The sequence below is a fragment of the Biomphalaria glabrata genome, chromosome 5, assembly GCF_947242115.1.
Source record: "Biomphalaria glabrata chromosome 5, xgBioGlab47.1, whole genome shotgun sequence".
NCBI lineage: Eukaryota > Metazoa > Mollusca > Gastropoda > Planorbidae > Biomphalaria > Biomphalaria glabrata.
The window spans coordinates 1,941,074-1,961,759 of NC_074715.1; the positions used below are offsets into that span (position 1 = coordinate 1,941,074).

At 32.4% G+C, this 20,686-nt stretch overlaps 2 protein-coding genes across 8 annotated transcripts; both read left to right on the forward strand.

Annotated features, from left to right (window-relative positions):
- The first annotated feature begins 336 nt into the window (after positions 1-336).
- Positions 337-6,843, forward strand: LOC106059974 (uncharacterized). Its single transcript, XM_013217695.2, has 3 exons — positions 337-577; positions 3,384-3,713; positions 4,995-6,843. The coding sequence occupies exons 2-3, from the start codon at positions 3,396-3,398 to the stop codon at positions 6,267-6,269; spliced, it is 1,593 nt and encodes a 530-aa protein (XP_013073149.2). The 5' UTR covers positions 337-577; positions 3,384-3,395; the 3' UTR covers positions 6,270-6,843.
- Positions 6,844-12,952: 6,109 nt separating this feature from the next.
- Positions 12,953-20,257, forward strand: LOC129926527 (uncharacterized). Of its 7 annotated transcripts, none has more exons than XM_056031242.1 (4): positions 13,070-13,088; positions 14,227-14,346; positions 16,336-16,583; positions 18,122-20,257. In XM_056031242.1, exons 3-4 carry the CDS (start codon positions 16,386-16,388, stop codon positions 19,367-19,369), a joined length of 1,446 nt encoding a protein of 481 aa, XP_055887217.1. In that variant the 5' UTR covers positions 13,070-13,088; positions 14,227-14,346; positions 16,336-16,385; the 3' UTR covers positions 19,370-20,257. The 7 variants fall into 7 exon arrangements, with proteins under 7 accessions (XP_055887220.1, XP_055887218.1, XP_055887217.1 ...); XM_056031241.1 differs by lacking the exon at positions 13,070-13,088 and adding an exon at positions 13,913-14,111; XM_056031245.1 differs by lacking the exon at positions 14,227-14,346 and having other exon boundaries at positions 12,953-13,088.
- Positions 20,258-20,686: the final 429 nt, after the last annotated feature.

Genomic DNA, 20,686 nt, shown 5'->3' on the forward strand with positions numbered 1-20,686 from the left:
GTTTGTGTTTCCACACAAACTTTCTTTGTTTATGTATATCGTTTTATTATAAAAAATGTTAAAAATAATCTGCGCAGGGCCTCCACTTAATAATTTACGATATTGTAGCTACCGGAAACTAGAAACATGAAATGTTATAGTGTCCAATTATTTTCTCAACTAATTGTATCACATGCTGTAACAACACGGCCATCTATGATCATCTGAAAAATACACAACAAAACACAGACATAGATATGACACCAGCTGCGCTCTCTTGACACATTTTATATCAGTGACATCTCGTCACCAGTCAATCATTATTCCGCCATTCTAGTTAGGCTTCCCCTAAGTTTAAATAAAACTCTTGCGTATGTATCTAATTTAGTGATACGTATTTAATCATATTTGGTACAACGAAAAAAAAACAAGAAAACTCAAGCCAATAAAAAGGAATAGGTGTAGATTTTAGGTTAATACAATTTGAATAAGCCTACACAGTAGAGGAACATTGTTTGGAATTCACTTGACTATTTACTAACAGTGTCACCTGCCCTGCAGGGACATCAATCTACACCAACATCTAAAACAAAACGTGGTAACTATGTTCTATTTGATTTTGACTTATAGGATAGGCCTATATGTGCAAGCTATTAAAAAATATATATTTAAATCAAATTTGTATAGAAAATAAGTACAATTTAGATATAAATAGTCTATGGATCTATATAGAATCTAGAGTTTACCTTTGAAGGGAAACGTTATGTGTATGTTTCTGTTGTGTTGTCTTTATATGAGAAACGAGTCCTTGTAATCACAACAAATTTCAGTAAGAATCAATAAAGCAGTCTTAGTCTTAGTCTTAGTCTTAGTCTTAGTCTTAGTCTTATTTAGGATTACGTCTTTGAATTTTCTAAAAATTTACGTTAAAGAATTCAGTTTTAGGTATATTTTATAATTTAATGAGTTGAATGAAAAAGAATTGTAAAAAAAAAATTAGTAATAAAAAATTAATAATATCTTTGTAGGGCCTATGGATTTATTATCGCATGCAATTATATTAACTCTTTCTCTCCTAACTGACAATACCAACATTGATTCCACTAGAATGTGGTAAACAGTATGAAGAGAAAGAGTTAAACATAATGGTATAGTTTATAAACTAATTATTTACACTCCAAAATCGTTCTTTTAATCCGTTCTACCATCTCAATAGTATTCATGGACCATAGTCCAATTCCTTAAAATTACAATTTTCACCTTCCTATCAATTGTATTTGTCTTTTTAATTTTTACAGAAAATTTATATTTTGGTTGAAAATGTTATTTCTTAAGATTGGATACTAAATAACTATAAATTTAAAATAAATCAGAATTAATAATAATTTAATTCAAAGGAAATGTGAATTTTGAAATTTCGCTAATGTAACGATTACTATTTAATCATGTGTATCAGTCAGATAAATAATGTATTTGGCTATATCCAATAATCTTATAGTTTCTATTTATTGTAACTTAAAATTTAAACTACAATCTTGTTGGTTTGAAAAAGGCTTTTCAAATTTAGTAACAAAGAAAACGAGTTCTACTGTTTGTTGCTTTCTGTAATTCCACAAATGTAAGTGTTTGGGCTTTCAACATCAGTATCTTATAATTCTAAGTATACAATATGTGTGATTTACCTAGTGGTCAAGAAGCTAAATACCCTGAACTTACCTTGTTTTGGCTACCTATGAAGGGTGCTCGAGCAAAGTTGTGTTTACTGAGCGACTAAAGGCAGCATGGAAAACCTTCTCCAAGATATTCCCCCCCCCCCGACATTGGTCCTGAAATGAGATTGGTCCGTAGCGCTCTGAGCATGCTATAAGCATGAAAGTTGTGCTATATAAAAGCTATAAAAGCCATAAGTTAGTTAATGTCGTTTAGGTCACGAGCTTTTCATAGCCAACTCTAGTCTTATAGACTACCATAAATCCATTCTGTAATGTGTACACCTATACAGGAACACCAAAGTTTAACATTTATTTCGTTACTAAAATATATATTTGTAAGTATCCACGCATAGCAGGTCTAGTTACTTTTTCTCACTCTAAAAAACCGAAAAGAAAATAATCTATTAGGTTACCAGACTCTCCTATTATTATTATTATTATTATTATTATTATTATTTACGTAAAGATTTTTAAAAAGGAATAAATTTAGCTTATTGCACTATAGCGCATTTTTTTCTTAAATGAAATCTTGTTTATTATCCTTGGACCGTAATTTTTAATGACAAACATTTTTATTACAATATATAAGAGGCAGATTGTAATATAATGATCCAATTACTGGGCTAAACAATATTGGCATCATTGTCGATTCCAAGATTAAGGATGAGTGCAGTGTTAAAACAACATAACACAACACACACAAAAATAATAAAAATAAATAGACTTTGTAAAATTTACTCAAATCATAGATCGAGTAGATTGCCACTGGGTTAGCTTAGTCTTGTGAAACACTGCACTCATCCTTAATCTGGGAATCGACAATGATGCCAATATTGTTTAGCCCAGTAACTGGATCATTGTATTACAATCTGCCTCTTATTTTATTGTAATAAAAATGATTATGTGTAATATGTTTGGTTAAATAAAGTAAATTAGTTCCTCTTCCAGACCTTGCAATCTATAGAGCAGTAGATGTAAAGGTCATCTGTTTATGAGACACACGGTTGACGAGGGTGTCATGTGGCCAGCACAACGACCAACCGCCTTTACTTTTCTACAAATAATGTCAGGTACCCATTAGAGGATTCCAAAATTAAAAATCCCAGTATTCACCAGGATTAGAACCCGAACTCCGGTTCGAAACCAATCATTTTACCGATCAGCCACAGTGCCTCTATCATTTACATAATAACATTTATTATAATTAATTGTACTTTCATGAGGACTATGATGTCCTAGTGTGCTGTACACATTGCTACGTTTACTGTAATGTGATCAATTAATACAATTTTTCAGCTTTGGACAAAATGCATTTAAAAAAAAACAACTATTGATGTTAAATATTTCAATAACGGATTGAATTCTAAAATTTAATTTTCTGCCCATTATCTGCTAATGTGTAAATTGAATTAAATATTTAAAATTAAAATTTTATCATGAATCTCATGAAGTCAACTTTACAGCTAATGTAACAAGAAATATATAATAGTCACGTTTATTAAAAAAAAAAAGACAAAACAATTTTTTTTAAATTTTCCCATTGATTTTAACATATTTTTCTGGATTAATAGTTGTAATATAATTTAAAATAATCTCATCTCCAATAACCTTAGTTGCTTCTCTTTAATCTTGTAACGATTTTTGGTAAATCCATTCATTAATTATAAATTAAAACCTTTTTTTTACTTAAAGGCAATCTTCTGAATGGCTGTCTGTGTCCAAGGCGCTGCTGACCCATACTTGAAACAAGTGACACCCATTTTGAAAACATACTGCAAAACGATCCAGAACATAACTGACCAACCTTTAAATATACATCCTCAGGATCGTGTTCTACGTCTCGATATTATTTTTCACTATGACTTTCCTTTTATCAAAGTAAAACGAATTGCCTCTATTCAGACAATAATCAGACCATCTATCATTGAAGAAGCTTTGCTAACATTGGAAATAGCAGAATCTTACACGGAGAGACTAAGAAATGTTTTGACAAAATATTTCCAAGCCCACGGAGAGTCTATGGTAAACCTTTTTTATGTGTTTTTTTTAAAGTATATATTCTCTTTCTATCTGTTACAATTTTGTACACGTGATTTCTCCCACTTCCCATTTTATGATCAAATTGGAACTTTGCACAATTGTTTTTTTGTATCTAACAATACACGTAATAAATAAAAAAGGTAACCTTTTAAGGTGGCAATTTTTTTTTATTGAAAAAGTAAATAAATCCTACAGTCAATGTCATCTTCGTAAACTAGATTAGTCCTCATAAACGATGACTTGTTCCTCTTTGGGAAACCTTTGCAAGCATCTATATTATACAAACTACCATGAAAGCATGACATGACAATTTCGGTTTCTGTAAAGACAGCATTTTCGCCTGTGAAAATATTTGATGAATATGTATAAAAATAATGCATTGGTTAATATATTACTATTATAATGAAACAGTGTCATTTAATCGCATTAATTAACAGTGCATCATGAAACAAGATCCATGTTAATAGATTTTGGACACACAGATTCTACAAGTAGCCTAATTCCCATTGATCTAATCAAACTGGTTAAACACACATGGATTCTAAGACCAGCTTAGAACGGACGTTTACCCGAGTCACTTTAATTTGGCAGCCTCGCTGAGATCTCAAAACGAAGAAAAATCATTTCTACACTAATATTCACCTATCAAACAGGTTTCTAGACCTTCTTATTCCTTCGCATTATTTGCCCTTTCCAAAGCCCTATACACAAGATGTTCAGGTAATAAAACGGGTTAACTCTTTCTGTAATTATTTACCACATTCTAGTGGAATCAACGCTGGTATCGTCAGTTAGGAGGGAAAGGGTTAAGTAATTTTACAGAACATAAAATAGATTAAAAAGACAGTTTGTGTAAAAACACAAACTCAAAGTCGGCCCCGGAGAGGTCCACCCAGGCAGGTAAAAAGGCAGGTTTCAATATTTTCAGAAACAATATTAGAATGAAATTCTATCAAAGGCAAATGACAGAGAAGAATGGAGAAAGAAGGTTGACAGAACGTGTGTGGTGCCCCAACGGTCCAGCAGACCAAGGGACATGTGAAAGTGAATGTTAAATTAGATGTGAACCTGGCCTGATGTCTTATAATGAGTATCTAATTGATCTAATTGTTTTGGGAGATTATGATACAAAGTCTCTTACTCAAATGTTGGTTGCTCTTAATGTTATAAAAAATGTCTTTAATTGAGAGTAGTCAGTTTCATATTCTTTATTTTCCATTATCTCTTTTTCTTTGAATTTCTACTTAATTTCTTCCTTTTCAGAGCAAATCAGACTTATCAAGGAAAACCAAAAGACTATTGGAATTAAAAAGTGGAATTGATGGCTTTTTAGCAGTGGTCGATAAAATAATTGAATATTATACATTCAGCACAGCAGGATTGCTGCTGGATGGACTTAACCTTCCAAGTTTAGAGGATCTCAAGGAACAAAAAGCAAAAATCTGTGCTGTAAATAAACAACTCAAGTTGAATGAACTACACTCAACATTTGCAGATTATAAAGATGATTTTATGACATCGGATGCAAATATTTTATGCGCACTTTTAGGCTTGAATGATGACTATCAACATTTTCTGGACAAGCTTGATGACAAAAAAAGAGCACATCATGATGATTTATATTACATAGTTAGGTTTCTGGAAGAAAGAGAAAAGGATCTTGAATACGATCCCAATGATAAGGGCGCTGAAGGATTGTGTAAGAATTTAGTCAGCCTAGGGTTTATACAAAAACGCGCTGATGTTATTACAAAAAACATCCCATCTGAGCTGATAGACCTTCAGACGCCTTCTTATTGGGCAGAAAGATATTTGAATAATGTATTTCTGCACCACCCACTGTTATACAATGCTACAAGATATCCATATTCAAGGGATAAAAAGGATGAATGGTTTCAAGAAGAAATTCCAACAGGCAACAGAGAAGAGCCCAATGAGGACATTCCATCATTCCTAGTTAGAATGCGTAACTGCATCACTGAAAATTCTGTATTTGTGGAAGATTATTTAAAGAAAGTACAAGAAGAGGATAGAGAAAGTGTACTGTTATATCATGGTACAACACATGCTGATGCTAAGTCAATACTTACATCAGGAATAACGCTAGGATCCGGCAAAACTGGTCAAGATTTCTCCAGCGGTGATGGATTCTATGTGTCTGAGACACTTGGAGATGCCAAGAAATGGAGTGACGCAGCAAGAGGGAAACACAGTGCTATGCTGGTGTTCAAAGTTAAAAAAGATTTGTTGGATGCCAGCAAGGAAAATGGACTCGATCTGACTCAGGATGAAGAAAAGTGGCAACGAATCATCAGCCTTTGTCGTGCTCGGTATGATGACCTCAAAGTCAAACAAATGCTGCTAAAAGGCGTCTCATTTGTAAAAGGCTATATGTGTTTAAACCCAAAGGCAGTTGCTGATGGTCAAGAAAGGGTTGAGGGCTTCGGTCAAACTGAGATACATATTTGTATCAGAGATGAAGATTATGCTGTGAAATTTGGTAGTTTGGAGAATATTTGCTGTGTGATTTTTTATTAGAATGTAATTGTTTGAAAAAGAACAAAACTAAAATCCGTTTTTTATAGTTCATCTTTGGTCCTGAATCTATAAATATCTATATATAAATCTTTATCACCTAGACACATATTTTCATTAATTGTGGAATATCTATATATAGCTAGCTTTTCGTGCATCTAGTCGATAGAAAAAATGGAAATAATATTGTAATAACTTAAGCGAGGCAACTCAACGAGATATAGATGACGACATTAATACATGTAGAACAGCATCTGTCTTGAGCACAGCATCTTCATATCAGCTCTGACTTGCGCGGAAATCGTTCTCCTCTTTCCTAATGTCGACATCCTTACCAGTCATATCTCTTATAGTGCGCACCGCCTTCACTAGCTTGGATGGCGGTGTGCATGATAGATTTATAACAATATGTTGTTGTTGATTTTTTTACGATATTTGTTTTTTTTCTCCCTTTTTGGCACAGAAAAAACAATGTTTTAAATCTCCTTTGGCTGTAGCTCAATTTGTTTTTATATAGCTGATAATTGTTAAGCTCAATTTTGAGTCCTTAAGATTGTTTTATTTTACCGTGAAAAATTGACAATATGCAACAACTGCAGGTAAACATTAAAAAATCTCTACAGAAGTTCATACGAATATTTTTATTGTACTGAAAAGTTTACCCTAATCGCAAAGAGTCTTTTAGGACCTATATATTTAAAAAGAGAGAGAAATATTTTTGGTTGTTGTTAACTAATTCATGTTCCCTTTTTTTACAAAGCTTATATTAGCTCACTATGTATGTCTGACTGAATGTCATTCTGTTTGTCTGGTAAAAAGTGAATATATATTTTTCACATCTTATCTTATATGATACAGACGTTACTTTAAAAAAAAAGAAGATGATTACGTCCTTACGTCATATTTAGATCACGTTAACACGTTTCACAATAATTCATTGTACCTGACAAAAACAAGAATGAAAGATGAATCTAATTAATTAATTGTTGGTTATTAATAATTTTGTTTGATATCGAAATAAGAGGAATAGCTGCTATTTATTGAGAGATGTGGATGTACTTATGAATTTAATCTCCTTTTTACGTTTCGACACGTTTTTTTGCATCCTGGAATCAAGTTGAAATCATGCATAACTATTCATAGTCGACGACAATACAAGAATCAATTAAAAACAAACAAATTATTTAATCCATTAGTACTAATTAATTAATTTTGTTTTATATGGCAATAAAAGGAAGCTAAACCCTGACATTTTCAGATAAATGACAGAAGCAGCTTTTTTCCTTTAAAAAAGCTTTGTTTTGAAAAAGGTTGTTTTTTTATTTGTTTTACATTTTTGCTTCTAATGATTGTATCTATCCTACCTTCCGAAACAAACCATTATAGAAGGCCTGAACACTGACCTGTGACATCGTTAAATGTGGGCAGTTTAGACCAATGGCTCTTAACCACGTCACCGGTCCGAAGTCATGACTTGTGACGTGGCCACGAGCTATAGGTCTAAACTGCACACAGCTGCGACATCGTAGCTCAGAGTTCAGGCCTTCTATAATTATTGGGAACGTCTAGACCAAAGTTTATATGTATTGTTGTAAAATATAAAGTATATATGTATACTTCGTCCATGTAATATATATATGCACTATTGTGGACCAATGAAATATGATGAGAATATTTTATTATTATTCGTTGAGGCCATATAATATGTTTAGGCCCTAATTATATTTTTAAAATGTTTTATATTCAGTTTTATTGTCTAAGAATATAGTCAATATCTTGACAAGTTTGAAACCATTACAAGGCAATGTGTCCACAGTCATTAGTACAATGCTATTTGTACATATCATTAGCCTATTACAATATTTATGTTTTCGCCCTGATTTTAAAGAGATGAAAAGTACGCTGTTACTTGTAAATGTGGTCTTTTTATTATATCTTCGCCCTGATTTTAAAGAGATGAAATGTAAGCTGTTACTTTTAAATGTGGTCTTTTTATTATATCTTCGCCCTGATTTTAAAGAGATGAAATGTACGCTGTTACTTTTAAATGTTGTCTTCTCATAATATTATGTATTTATTTATTACAGATTTACATAATTTTTTTTTATCTAAACAATTGTATATCATCGAAATTTTTCTTTTTAATATGTCAACAGTTATGATGTATTTGTTTTGAAGAATATATTCTGGAACATCGATAATCTGAAAATAACTGCTGAGGAATTTAAAAACTGTATAGTAAATACAAAAGATATAAAATTAGGAAACCCTGATGGACCAAAGTAAAAACACATTTGGGCCACGAGGCCTTCATCAGCAACAAATAAACGAAAAAGACAATTTAAGGCTTCGTGGACTAAATGTCGTTTGTTTTAAATTTGGTCCAGCAGGGTTTCCTAAATGTATGTCTACTGTATTTTTATATGTTGGTACTCAATATTTTTAGCCTGTTTATTTGAAAGAGGTTATTTTCATTTAACAATATTTTAAAGTAGTAAAATTACATGCAGATTTTATTATTATAAAATTATTTCATTAAAAAGGAAAATACAAATTTACAAGATAATTCAATTCTTTATTTACATTTGTTTGTTTTTGTTTGTTTTACATGTTTCGGATGTTCCTTCAGAGTTGAAGATAATTACTTCCTAGTCCAAACCTCCCGCAGGACGACGGGGGATGGGAGCGGGCAGGGTTTGAACCCGGGACCATCGATAAATCTGAACGACAGTCCAGCGTGCAAACCGCACGACCAGGCAGCCATCCATATTTTTGTGGAAGCAGCTTGGAAGATGCTTGTGACTTTGCCAGTGACATATTTTTGTGGAAGCAGCTTGGAAGATGCTTGTGACTTTGCCAGTGACATATTTTTGTGGAAGCAGCTTGGAAGATGCTTGTGACTTTGCCAGTGACATATTTTTGTGGAAGCAGCTTGGAAGATGCTTGTGACTTTGCCAGTGACATATTTTTGTGGAAGCAGCTTGGAAGATGCTTGTGACTTTGCCAGTGACATATTTTTGTGGAAGCAGCTTGGAAGATGCTTGTGACTTTGCCAGTGACATATTTTTGTGGAAGCAGCTTGGAAGATGCTTGTGACTTTGCCAGTGACATATTTTTGTGGAAGCAGCTTGGAAGATGCTTGTGACTTTGCCAGTGACATATTTTTGTGGAAGCAGCTTGGAAGATGCTTGTGACTTTGCCAGTGACATATTTTTGTGGAAGCAGCTTGGAAGATGCTTGTGACTTTGCCAGTGACATATTTTTGTGGAAGCAGCTTGGAAGATGCTTGTGACTTTGCCAGTGACATATTTTTGTGGAAGCAGCTTGGAAGATGCTTGTGACTTTGCCAGTGACATATTTTTGTGGAAGCAGCTTGGAAGATGCTTGTGACTTTGCCAGTGACATATTTTTGTGGAAGCAGCTTGCCGCCCAATGCGCCGAACTTCTTAGTGTTTTTTTTTTTAAATTAACGCACTGGCCTATAATCAGGGCCGGTCTTAGGCCACTGGAACCTATGCAGCCGCAGTGGGCCTCGCACTTTCATAGGCCCTGAGCTAATTTTAGATGTATATTATGAAATTGAATCATTATAACATATTATAGGGTCCCCCCCCCCCGAGTCCTGATTTTCCAAGGGCTCATGGAAATCTCCTCAATTCATACAAATCTCCTGAAAAATAGACAAATTAGTCTTATTGGGATGTCATTTATATCAACACTTTAGGAAGATAGATTGACCTTTTTGGCAATATTTGCTATTGATTTTGAGCATGATCTATGTAGAATTTGGATGATATACTGTATGACTTCACTACACACAAGGCTCGTAAAGTTAACTTGATCGTAATGATACACTTCGTAAAGAATGAATAAAATGCAGGTGCGTAACTAGGAATTTGGGGGCCCGGGGGGGTGACCTCTTTGGATTTTGACATTCGACATATGACATGAGATAATGTACGCAAAAATATATAAGCCCCAAATCAAATTGGTTCAGTATATCAGTAAACTTAACGAAAAATAATCATTAAGACTCTTTTAAAGAATAATACCGTTGTTTATTAGTTAATTAATGCACAAGTGACAAATCTTAATTGATATCGCTTCACGTCGTGCATTATGTGCAGCAAAGAAATCTATAACAGCATCTACATCGATACTTTCTAGTATTTGTGACTTCACTGACATTAAAGCCATGATAAGCCTTTCTTGCGTCATTGTGCTCCTGAGATAGTTTTTGATGAACTTGAGCTTTGAGAATGATATCTCACATGACGTAATAGAAGTGGCCTGAGTTAGCAGTATTCGGAGGAGGTTGCAAGGTTTAAGCACATATGAAGCCTGTTTCCTCAATATGTCTATTGGTGATTGTATTATTGGTTTGTTGATGAAAAGTGCTCGTGCATCAGTGACATCATTGAAAAAGCGATTTTTCAGCCCCCCCCCTCCCTCCCCCCCTTAGATACACCACTGATAAAATGTAAGGAAGAATTTCTATTCTAAAATAAATTCTTAACTTTCACTTTTTATCCTTATCCCTACCAAGATTAGGCCCCGCGCAATCCGTTTCGCATAGGGCCCCGCAAGTGTTAGGGCCAGCCTACCTATAATTCTATAATACACATTTGCGTTTCAAATATATTTTATAAGCCAGAAAATGTCAAACTTAACTCATGTTATAATTTGTAATACAAAATCACTAGATATATTTTTTTTAATCTAATGGTGTTCTAGTCAGATAAGTGTAATGTCATATTTGAGTGATATCAGAACTATTATTGTAGCTAAACAACTTAAATTGTTGACGTCATTTAAAAAAAAAATTGTAAATGATAATCACGAACTACGATCAGCATTGATCTAGTTCCAATTCTAATTTATTGATAACATTATTAAACTAAACTTTAATCTCCTAAAATATCTCCGTATCAACTCTGGTTTAACACAGCTAGTTAGTTTCCCATTTGTTTTAAATATGTTTAGAGCTGTGTCACTGCCGCGGATTGAAAGTCAATTGATTCCTCCGTTACGAGTTTGTTTTGTGCTTAAAATGGAAGATCTGGAAACATTTGATACTATGATGCTAAAAAGTACATAAAAATTATATCATAGCATAGAGAAAGCATAACTTATCTTCTTATCTTAAATGACACAGACGTTACTTCAAAAAAGAAGATGATTACGTCCTACGCACGTCATGCATATTAACCAATGACCTAAACTCCCCTAAGTCACTGGTTTTCCTGGCTAGCTCAATGCAACCCATTCCATGCTCTAATAGTGATAGGGAAGAAGAAGCATTTGTACAAACTTGTCCTAGCATATGGAACGAGGAATGTGCCTTTATCTTTGTGTCTTTCTGAGTGTCCGCATCAAAGGAGTCAAAGAGTCTTGATGAAAACTGAGGTAACCCACACGGTACACAGTGCCAAATGCGTCTTTGTTGACTACTGCATAATAGACAGGTGTATTCATATGGAGACATGATGCGTGGTACCATTCATCCACAGGTGTCACATTGAATGGCTTCCTGTTTCATCGTGCATACTTTTATCACAGCTCATCAACCCATTCCCTTTATTTTGTACACCGAATGCACCAAAAAGCTTGCTATTTATAGTTTTTCCGCTAGGTACGAGAATCTCCATTATTGAAGAGATTTTTAGATCATGATTTATAATACGTAGCACAACAAAACTTAATCTTTTTGAAAAGCTGTCGATATTTTTAAAAAAAGATATACACAATTATTTTGTTTCACCTTTGTCTTTGAATTTAAACCAATATATTTGAATCATTCATGTCATTATTTTAATTATTTTAGTAAATAGTATAAGAATATTAAATTTGTACTCTTTAAAATAATTTGAGTAATTGTATTTGTTTAGATCAACTGTCATGCTTATAGCTTGGTAATTATAATTTGTAATAAAAAAAAACGCTACATATAATTTTTTAATCTAATGCTATTCTAGTCAGATAAGTGTAATGTCATATCCTATCACTTTTGGGGACCAGTGAGAGAAGAAGGAATTTTTTTTTAACAAAAGAAGATTAAGTCTCAAGCAGGTGAGATGGCCGGGGTCCCGGATGAAGAATCCTAGGGTGCCTCTGAGTCGTTGTGCTGGTCACATGATACTCTCGTTAACCGTGGGCCAAAGAAACAGATGGTCTTTACATCATCTGCCTTATAAATCGCAAGGTGTGAACTAGGGGATGGAAGACATAAGTGCGTGAAGGTTTTATAGTTAGTTAGCGAACGCCCTAATTCTCTACACAATTCTTGACTTCTCTTTGCTTAGTTCATTTAACATTTAACACAATTTATTTATTACAACTTAACTAACTGATTAACTTTAATAAAAAAAATCATATGTTTGTTTTGTTTGTAAAATGTTTTACATGTTTCGGATGTTCCTTCAGAGTTGAAGATAGTTTACTTCCTAGTCCAAACCCCCGCAGGACGACGGGGGATGGGAGCGGGCAGGGTTTGAACCCGGGACCATCGATAAATCTGAACGACAGTCCAGCGCGCAAACCTCACGACCAGGCAGCAGTAATTACAACTAACTGATTAACTTAAATTTTAAAAAAATCACATGTTGTCATTGATTAGCGGAATTCTAACTAATAATAGTGTTTACGATGTGGATTAGACGAACTGACAAAATGACCTAATGCAGTAGGCTTAGTCATGATCGGTGTCCGTTACGAACAAACACATTAGATAAGAATTGTGTGTTGTGTGTTTATTTACACTTTGGGTCTATAATCTCGTGACACGCTTATGGACATTTCGGAGAACAACTGTTTCATATTCATGTACGGTGTTTTTAAATCTGGGTTTGTGTTACTTAGCTTGATTTTTTTTTTAAATGTCAGCTATAAACTTCGTATAAATACCTCTATTAATTGTTTAAAGCTTACTCTCGACTAACGAAATATGTAAACTCTTTTTCTTTAATTTTTAGATGAAATTAGAATCCAATCAATAAATCGTCCGATTACATTTATTGATTTTTTATTACATTCCTTCGGAACCTTTCAAACCCTAACTTTTTTAAAAAGCTTATATCAACTCATTCTGTCTGTCTGGCAAAAAGTATAAACATGTTATTTCTCCAACATACAATCTCAAATCATGTTAAAACTTTGCACGATTATTCATTAACATAGACAATACATTATTCACTAAATAAATTACCAATTAAGATTATTAATTGTTTTAATTGATACAAACAAGGGAAATTAATCATTCAGTATTCACGGATACGGTCAAAAAGGTCGGGGTTTTGTCCCCTTAATTTTCTCCCACATTTATTCTCGGATCAATTTGAAACTTGATGCTCTATTTTTTGTAATAGATTTGATTCTTTGTTAAAGCTTCAGTCACAACATTTTATATATATCTACTTCACCAGTGATTATTTTAGTAGAAATAATCCCAAAAATTCCCTCTTTGAGTTTTTAGTGGAGATAAAGACTCACTCAAGAATTTCAAGCATCTCGCTTCACCAAATTGTAAAGCAATTATTTTTTTTAAAATACTGTATACACGTAACTATGCTTTGTTTCTTGAATTGATTGAAAAGTGTTCAAGGGCTTAGTTACGCAACAAAAATAATGATTTACACGTTTGCCAACGACTGTCAGTGCTTTTGTGCTTTCTAAAATTAAGTTTTTTTGTCTCTTTTCTGTTTGTTTGAGTTTCAAAATGGTTTTAGTATAAAAGCCGCAGCTTAGGAGTCAAAGGGCCGCATCCCTGAGTCAAATAAACGCATACGGCTCTCGATCTGCAGGTAACGACCAATGAGCTAAGAGATAGGTGAAGATTACATTTAAAAGGTAACTATAATGATAAAACCATGAAACAATGACATAAAAATGTAGAATTTAAAAACTAAAAATGAAACTATGGTAAATGTGTAAATCTACTCCTAAATAAATGTTCTAATTACAGGACAAGGTACTGTGGTATTGGATAACTGTCATTACTGAAGCATAGGGTGCTAATTTAATTATAAGCTGACTTTTTTTTTTTATTAATATTTCACATTCACAAATATTGAGATATTTAAAGGTAATGTCAATTTTTTTTTTAATTAGTTGTGTGTAACTTAAAAACCTGTACTGGTTTCAGTAATAACATCCCCTTTTTTTTTAAATTGACGTTTTTAAATATGTAATGAAATTGAAATCCTACAAATAGGGTTAATATATTTTTAAAAAATCATTGACTTTTAAGCATGGAGTGAAAAAGATAGTGGCTTCTTTATTTTTAGCATTTCTTTGGGGTGTAGCAGCGATTTAAAAGAAAGCTGTTTTCTTTAAAATTGTAAAAAATTTAAAAGGGGTTGTTTGTATTTGAATACGATATTTTTGTATTAAACACATAAGGGGTTAAAAGATCAAAATAAGGTTTTGTACAGCTATTGAAATTTTAAAAAGCAAAGATGAAATCGGATTTTCAAAAAAAAAAACACATTTTGGACTAGTCTTAACTATAAAAGACGAAATTCTGAATTTCCCGAACACTATAGTTTTTTAATGAACGTGATAGACCTATCTAAACTAATGCTGGCTCTAGATTCCGGTTCTGTCGCCAAATAAAAATGTATTTCTTTTATAAATTAGTTTAAAAAATGATAACGGTCAAGCTACAGTTTTCTCCTCGCAGACTACATTCTAGTCATTCTTTCCTCGGTGATATATATATATATTAATTTCTAGGAAAATCGTTAGATCCGTTTTTTGAAATTCGTGTCCAGGTTCCACCCTCCGCGTACCCTCCCTTGGTTCCATGAAGTTATGATCTGAATAGAGGTATTGCAAAAAAAATAATAATAATTTCAGATTTTAATAACTGCATTTTAATTTCTTATGATAATATTGTCTACCAGTGGATGCCAATAGTTTATGTTATAAGTATGATATATACTCACTTATTGATTCTTTTAATGATAAATATCCTTTTGCATAATTTTCGACAATACAGAATAAAATTTATACGCTTTTACAAATAATTTTCATTATTTTAATTGGCAACGGTGATCTATGAATACAACATTCTTGACATTAATTCATTTAACCTTCAGGTTCTATTATATCGCCCTTTCACTATTTGATATCGCTTTCTATTTTTTTTTTATTTATGGTAGGCTATGGTTTTATGGTTAAGCACTCGGCTTCCAAAGCTGGAGTCCGAGGTTTAAATCTCTGTGAAGACTGGGATTTTGAATTTAGGGATTATTTTTAGGGCGAACCTGAGTATACTCAATTCTAATGGGTACCTGACTTTAGTTGTAAAAAGTAAAGTCTTTGTTCTGGCCACATCACGATCTGCTCTTTAACCGTTGGTCAAAGAAACAGATGACTTATAGATCTGAAAGGGGAACTTTACTTTTTTTACTGTAATTTATAGCTTGAAGAATGTAAATTGACTTTAAAAAAAGAATGCTTAAAAAAACAGATTATTCTTTTGAATTTAGTATGAAAATTTCAGCTTTCATATACAGAATTATTTATACAAATATCAGTAAAAAAAAAAAACAAGCAAGAAAACATATTTTAAAAGGTTTAATATATATTAACGAAAACCTTAAGAAATATTTTAAAGTCTTCGATATAAATGAGACGCATTTAGGAATTTGGCGCGAATACTTATATCCTTCATCAAATTGGTAAAGTTTTAGCATAACTACAGTGGCCTATTAAAAAAAACAGGAATTGAAGTGTGACGAAAGTAAAGACAATACTCATGTCAGATTTAGAGAGAGAGAGGTCTGCTTTAGTTTCTGGAGTAAAGATTGTAGTGACGGATTCGACGGTTCCCATCATAATGTATTAAACACCTTATTCGACTTCGTTCATCCGCGTCGAGTATTTTCTGCTTTGTGGAACTTTCGTGTTATGTGAATTGATTATTTGAGAGTTACCTCCGTTTAAACTTATCTGCAAAAGACACAGCACGGAGACGCCTGATAACATTTACATGTTTATTTAAATATTAAAGGATTTATTTCAAATTGTCAGCTTTTTAAATGCAAATCTTAATGTTTAACTCCAACAGGTAATACAGAAAATACTTAAGCGAAAACAAACTCTAAGTTTGTCTTGAAGATGATAAACAAATGTCTACAATGGAAAAAGGCGCATGTGGACTGTATGCTAGCTCTGAATATGAATTCTGCTCCATCACATAAAGAATCAAGAGTCGCGCTTAAAGAAACTCTCAATACAGTAAAACTGGTATCCCTTTACAAAAAATATTTTCAAAATGTTTTGGTAAGCTTAACATCTGTTCTGTGTGATTATAAGGTAAATAAGAAGTATTTTTAACCTTCTTATGTCTGTGTGAGATGAGCTATTTGTATGGTGAATTAAGGCACTTAATTTACTAAACTAGACACCATCTCTAATTAACATGCTCAGTTTTACCCCAAATAGATGTAGATTTTTAGTGGATCGCATTTCAAATAAGAAATGTTTTCAGTATAAATAGATAGATAGATAAACAGAAAGATAGATAGATAGACAGATAGATAGATAGATAGATAGATAGATAGATAGATAGATAGATATATAGATAGATAGATAGATAGATAGATAGATAGATAGATAGATAGATAGATAGATTAGATAGATTGATTAGATAGATAGATAGATAGATAGATTGATTGATTGATTGATTGATTGATAAACATATAGACAGAAGATAGATAGATAGATAAATAGAAAGATAGATAGATTAGATAGCTAGCTATATAGCTAGATAGCTAGATAGATAGATAGATAGATAGATAGATAGATAGATAGATAGATAGATAGATAGATAGATAGATAGATAGATAGATAGATAGATAGATAGACAGAGTTAGGGTTAAGGACGGACGGACAGACAGACAGACAGACAGGACAGGACAGGACAGAACAGACAGACAGACATACAGAGAGAGAGAGAGAAAGAGAGAGAGAAAGAGTGAGAGAGTGAGAGATAGAGAGATAGATAGATAGAGAGAGAGAGAGAGAAAGATAAACAGATAGATAGATTTAACATATCTGTTATAATAGTTTACATTTCGTCTGACTACAATGCACTAGAACATTATTGACTGGCAGTCATAATTTTAAAATCGTTTCACTTACCCCCATCGTTTCCTAGCAGTGTTAGGCCATTATGTTGCTTTGAATGGTTTCCAATCTAACAGTTGAAGAAAAAACTATAGAACCCTGGTTTACATTTCGGAGATTTTTTTTCCCCTTTTCTGTGTGTGTTGTGTGTGTGTGGTGTGTGTGTGTGTGTGTGTGTGTGTGTGTGTGTGTCTGTGTGCAATCTTTTCACACGCTTTTCTCAATGCACTCCCATTATTTAAATATATATATATCAGAAAATATTGACTCGTAAATAATCGCATTTGTATATATGTCGATAAGGTCTTGCGTGAAAAACATGTTTTTAAGGAATTTCTGTAGGTTTCCATGGAACACATAACCTTTTACAGAAATATATCTTTTTCTGTTTGACTGTTTTTGATTCATTATTTTAAATAGTTTTGCTTAGATGTACAGACTGTGTAATATTTGTTAATATTTTAGCTTCTTTTCGATACTTTAATCCAATTCAAAGAGTGCTTATTCTAAACCATGACTTAGGGTGTGTGACTGAGTTCTTTTAACTTTATACATGTGTTTTAAGGATGAAAACATTATACTAAGTTAATGTTCTACAGCACCTTGGGTAATTGTATATTTTCCACAAGGAATAAACATTTGTTCATTTAACAAAAGGCGTTTTGAAATGCATAAAATTTTTAGATTTAATAAATGAATAATTTGAGTGCATTTTCCATTTTCAGAATAAAGTGTGTCTTCAAAGAAAGATAATTGGGATTATTGCTTTAAAAAAAGAGGTTGATGGCCTTTCGGTCGTTTTGGACAAACTTATTGACAGTGACAGATTCAACCGGTCAGAGAACGTTCTTGAGAAAACTCTACCGTCTTTAAAAGCATTAAAGCAACTAAATGCTAAGATGTGTCTGCTGCAGAAAAAAATTAAATTAACTCAAATTCGCTCCTTATTTACAGATTGTGATAAAGAGTTAATGCCTTTATATGGACATATTTTGATTATATATCTAGGCCTCAATACTGATTTTGAGCATTGGATTGAAAGTCTGAAAACTGATGAGAGACACTGTCAAGATTATCGCTATTATATTTTACAATTTTTGGAAGCAAATGAACAGAATTTAGAATATGATCCTAATGATATTGGACTTGCTGGGTTGTCAAAGAAATTGATGCTGTTAGGATTTACAAAGGACAGGTCAGAGGCAATTGCAAAAAACATTTCTACAGATGTTATTGACCTACAAACACCTTTGTATTGGGCGAAGAGATATTTAGTGAATGAATTCATATTTCATTCTATTTTATTTGAGCTTTCCAACTTTCCCTATTCAAAAGAGAACACTGATCAATGGTTTAAACAAGAAATATTAAGAAAAAATGGTGCTGATTCTATATCATTAAATATTAACATGTTTAATTGTACCAATAAAAACCAAGAAAACACAAGATTAATACTTGAATTTCTCACCAAAATAAAAGACGAAGACGAAGATAGTAGACTGTATTTTCATGGCACGACATATGATGCTGTTAAGTCTATACTTACTTCGGGAATCAAACTTGGAGAAGGCAAAGAAAAGAAAGATTTTTCAAGTGGTGATGGATTCTACCTATCCGAAAAGTTAGAAAATGCAGAGGAGTGGGCGTCAAACAGGTGTGGGGCGGTCATAGTATATAAAGTTCAAAAAGATTTCGTAGATGCTGAATTAGAAAACGGTCTAGATGTGACGAACGACAAACAGAAATGGGATTCCATCGTTAAACTTTGTAGAAGTCATTATGCTGATCAAAAATTAAAAAGGAAGCTGCTGAAAGGGATAACATTTGTAAGAGGCCCCATAAGTTTGAAACCAAGGGGGTCCAGTGCTGCGGGGTGGGGACGCGCTGAAATCCAGCTCTGCATACGGGAAGAAGAATATTCCATTCGATTTGGAAGTCTTGAAAATATATGTGGTGTCATTTTTTACGCATAAATTCTTTAGAATTTAATAATAACCTAAGACTTGCTCATCTTTCCAGGGTATTAAAAATAGTTAGTATCAGATGTAAGTTATATTAAGGTTTCATTAAGTTGTACTTGATATTTTTTTTGCATTGAGTAAAACTGTTTAAAAGCTTGTAAGTTTAATACATTTGTTTTTATTTTGCATATACTCTTTTAATATAAATTATATTTTCTAAGACTTAAGTGAACCTGCTGAGATGAATTGTTGTATTACAATGAATATAATCTTATATGTATTAAATGATGTTAGGTTTTTAATTCAACTTATTAAATGTGTTTCTAGTGTTTAGGCAGTTATTTGAAACTTAAAGAAAAACACCAATGTGTTATGTATATTTTCTGATTACCGGAAAGTTAATTTCTATTAAAATAAAAACATATATGAATATTGTATTCCTAAAGCTATACATTTGTCAAATCATGGTTTAATAGGCAGCGTTTAGAACAGACACGATCCCTAACACCTTTAGACATGTGACCAAAGGAGTTAGGGATATTTAAAAGTCCAAGATTGAGAGATTGATCATTTACTAACACTATCGTTTAAGGATCAGCCATTAAACAGCATTTAATTATATCCTTTTAGTGTTTTTACTATTTTGAGTAATCATGTCTCCTTCCAGATTTCAAAATTATCCTTGACGGGTCTCGGCACCTGTATTTTGTATTAGGAAATGATTTGATGTTTGTTGAAAGTATATTGTTTTTACCTAATGTATTTTGTATTAGGAAATGATTTGATGTTTGTTGAAAGTATATTGTTTTTACCTAATGTATTTTCTATTAGGAAATGATTTGATGTTTGTTGAAAGTATATTGTTTTTACCTAATGTATTTTGTATTAGGAAATGATTTGATGTTTGTTGAAAGTATATTGTTTTTACCTAATGTATTTTGTATTAGGAAATGATTTGATGTTTGTTGAAAGTATATTGTTTTTACCTAATGTATTTTCTATTAGGAAATGATTTGATGTTTGTTGAAAGTATATTGTTTTTACCTAATGTATTTTGTATTAGGAAATGATTTGATGTTTGTTGAAAGTATATTGTTTTTACCTAATGTATTTTCTATTAGGAAATGATTTGATGTTTGTTGAAAGTATATTGTTTTTTACCTAATGTATTTTGTATTAGGAAATGATTTGATGTTTGTTGAAAGTATATTGTTTTTTACCTAATGTATTTTCTATTAGGAAATGATTTGATGTTTGTTGAAAGTATATTGTTTTTACCTAATGTATTTTGTATTAGGAAATGATTTGATGTTTGTTGAAAGTATATTG

Excerpts from the sequence above, each read along its gene's own strand:
- LOC106059974 (XM_013217695.2), top strand. The coding sequence starts at position 3,396 with ATGGCTGTCTGTGTCCAAGGCGCTGCTGACCCATACTTGAAACAAGTG. Across the intron at positions 3,714-4,994 it reads AAGCCCACGGAGAGTCTATG|AGCAAATCAGACTTATCAAG; the intron begins GTAAACCTTTTT and ends CTTCCTTTTCAG.
- LOC129926527 (XM_056031245.1), top strand. The coding sequence starts at position 16,386 with ATGATAAACAAATGTCTACAATGGAAAAAGGCGCATGTGGACTGTATG. Across the intron at positions 16,584-18,121 it reads CTGTTCTGTGTGATTATAAG|AATAAAGTGTGTCTTCAAAG; the intron begins GTAAATAAGAAG and ends TTCCATTTTCAG.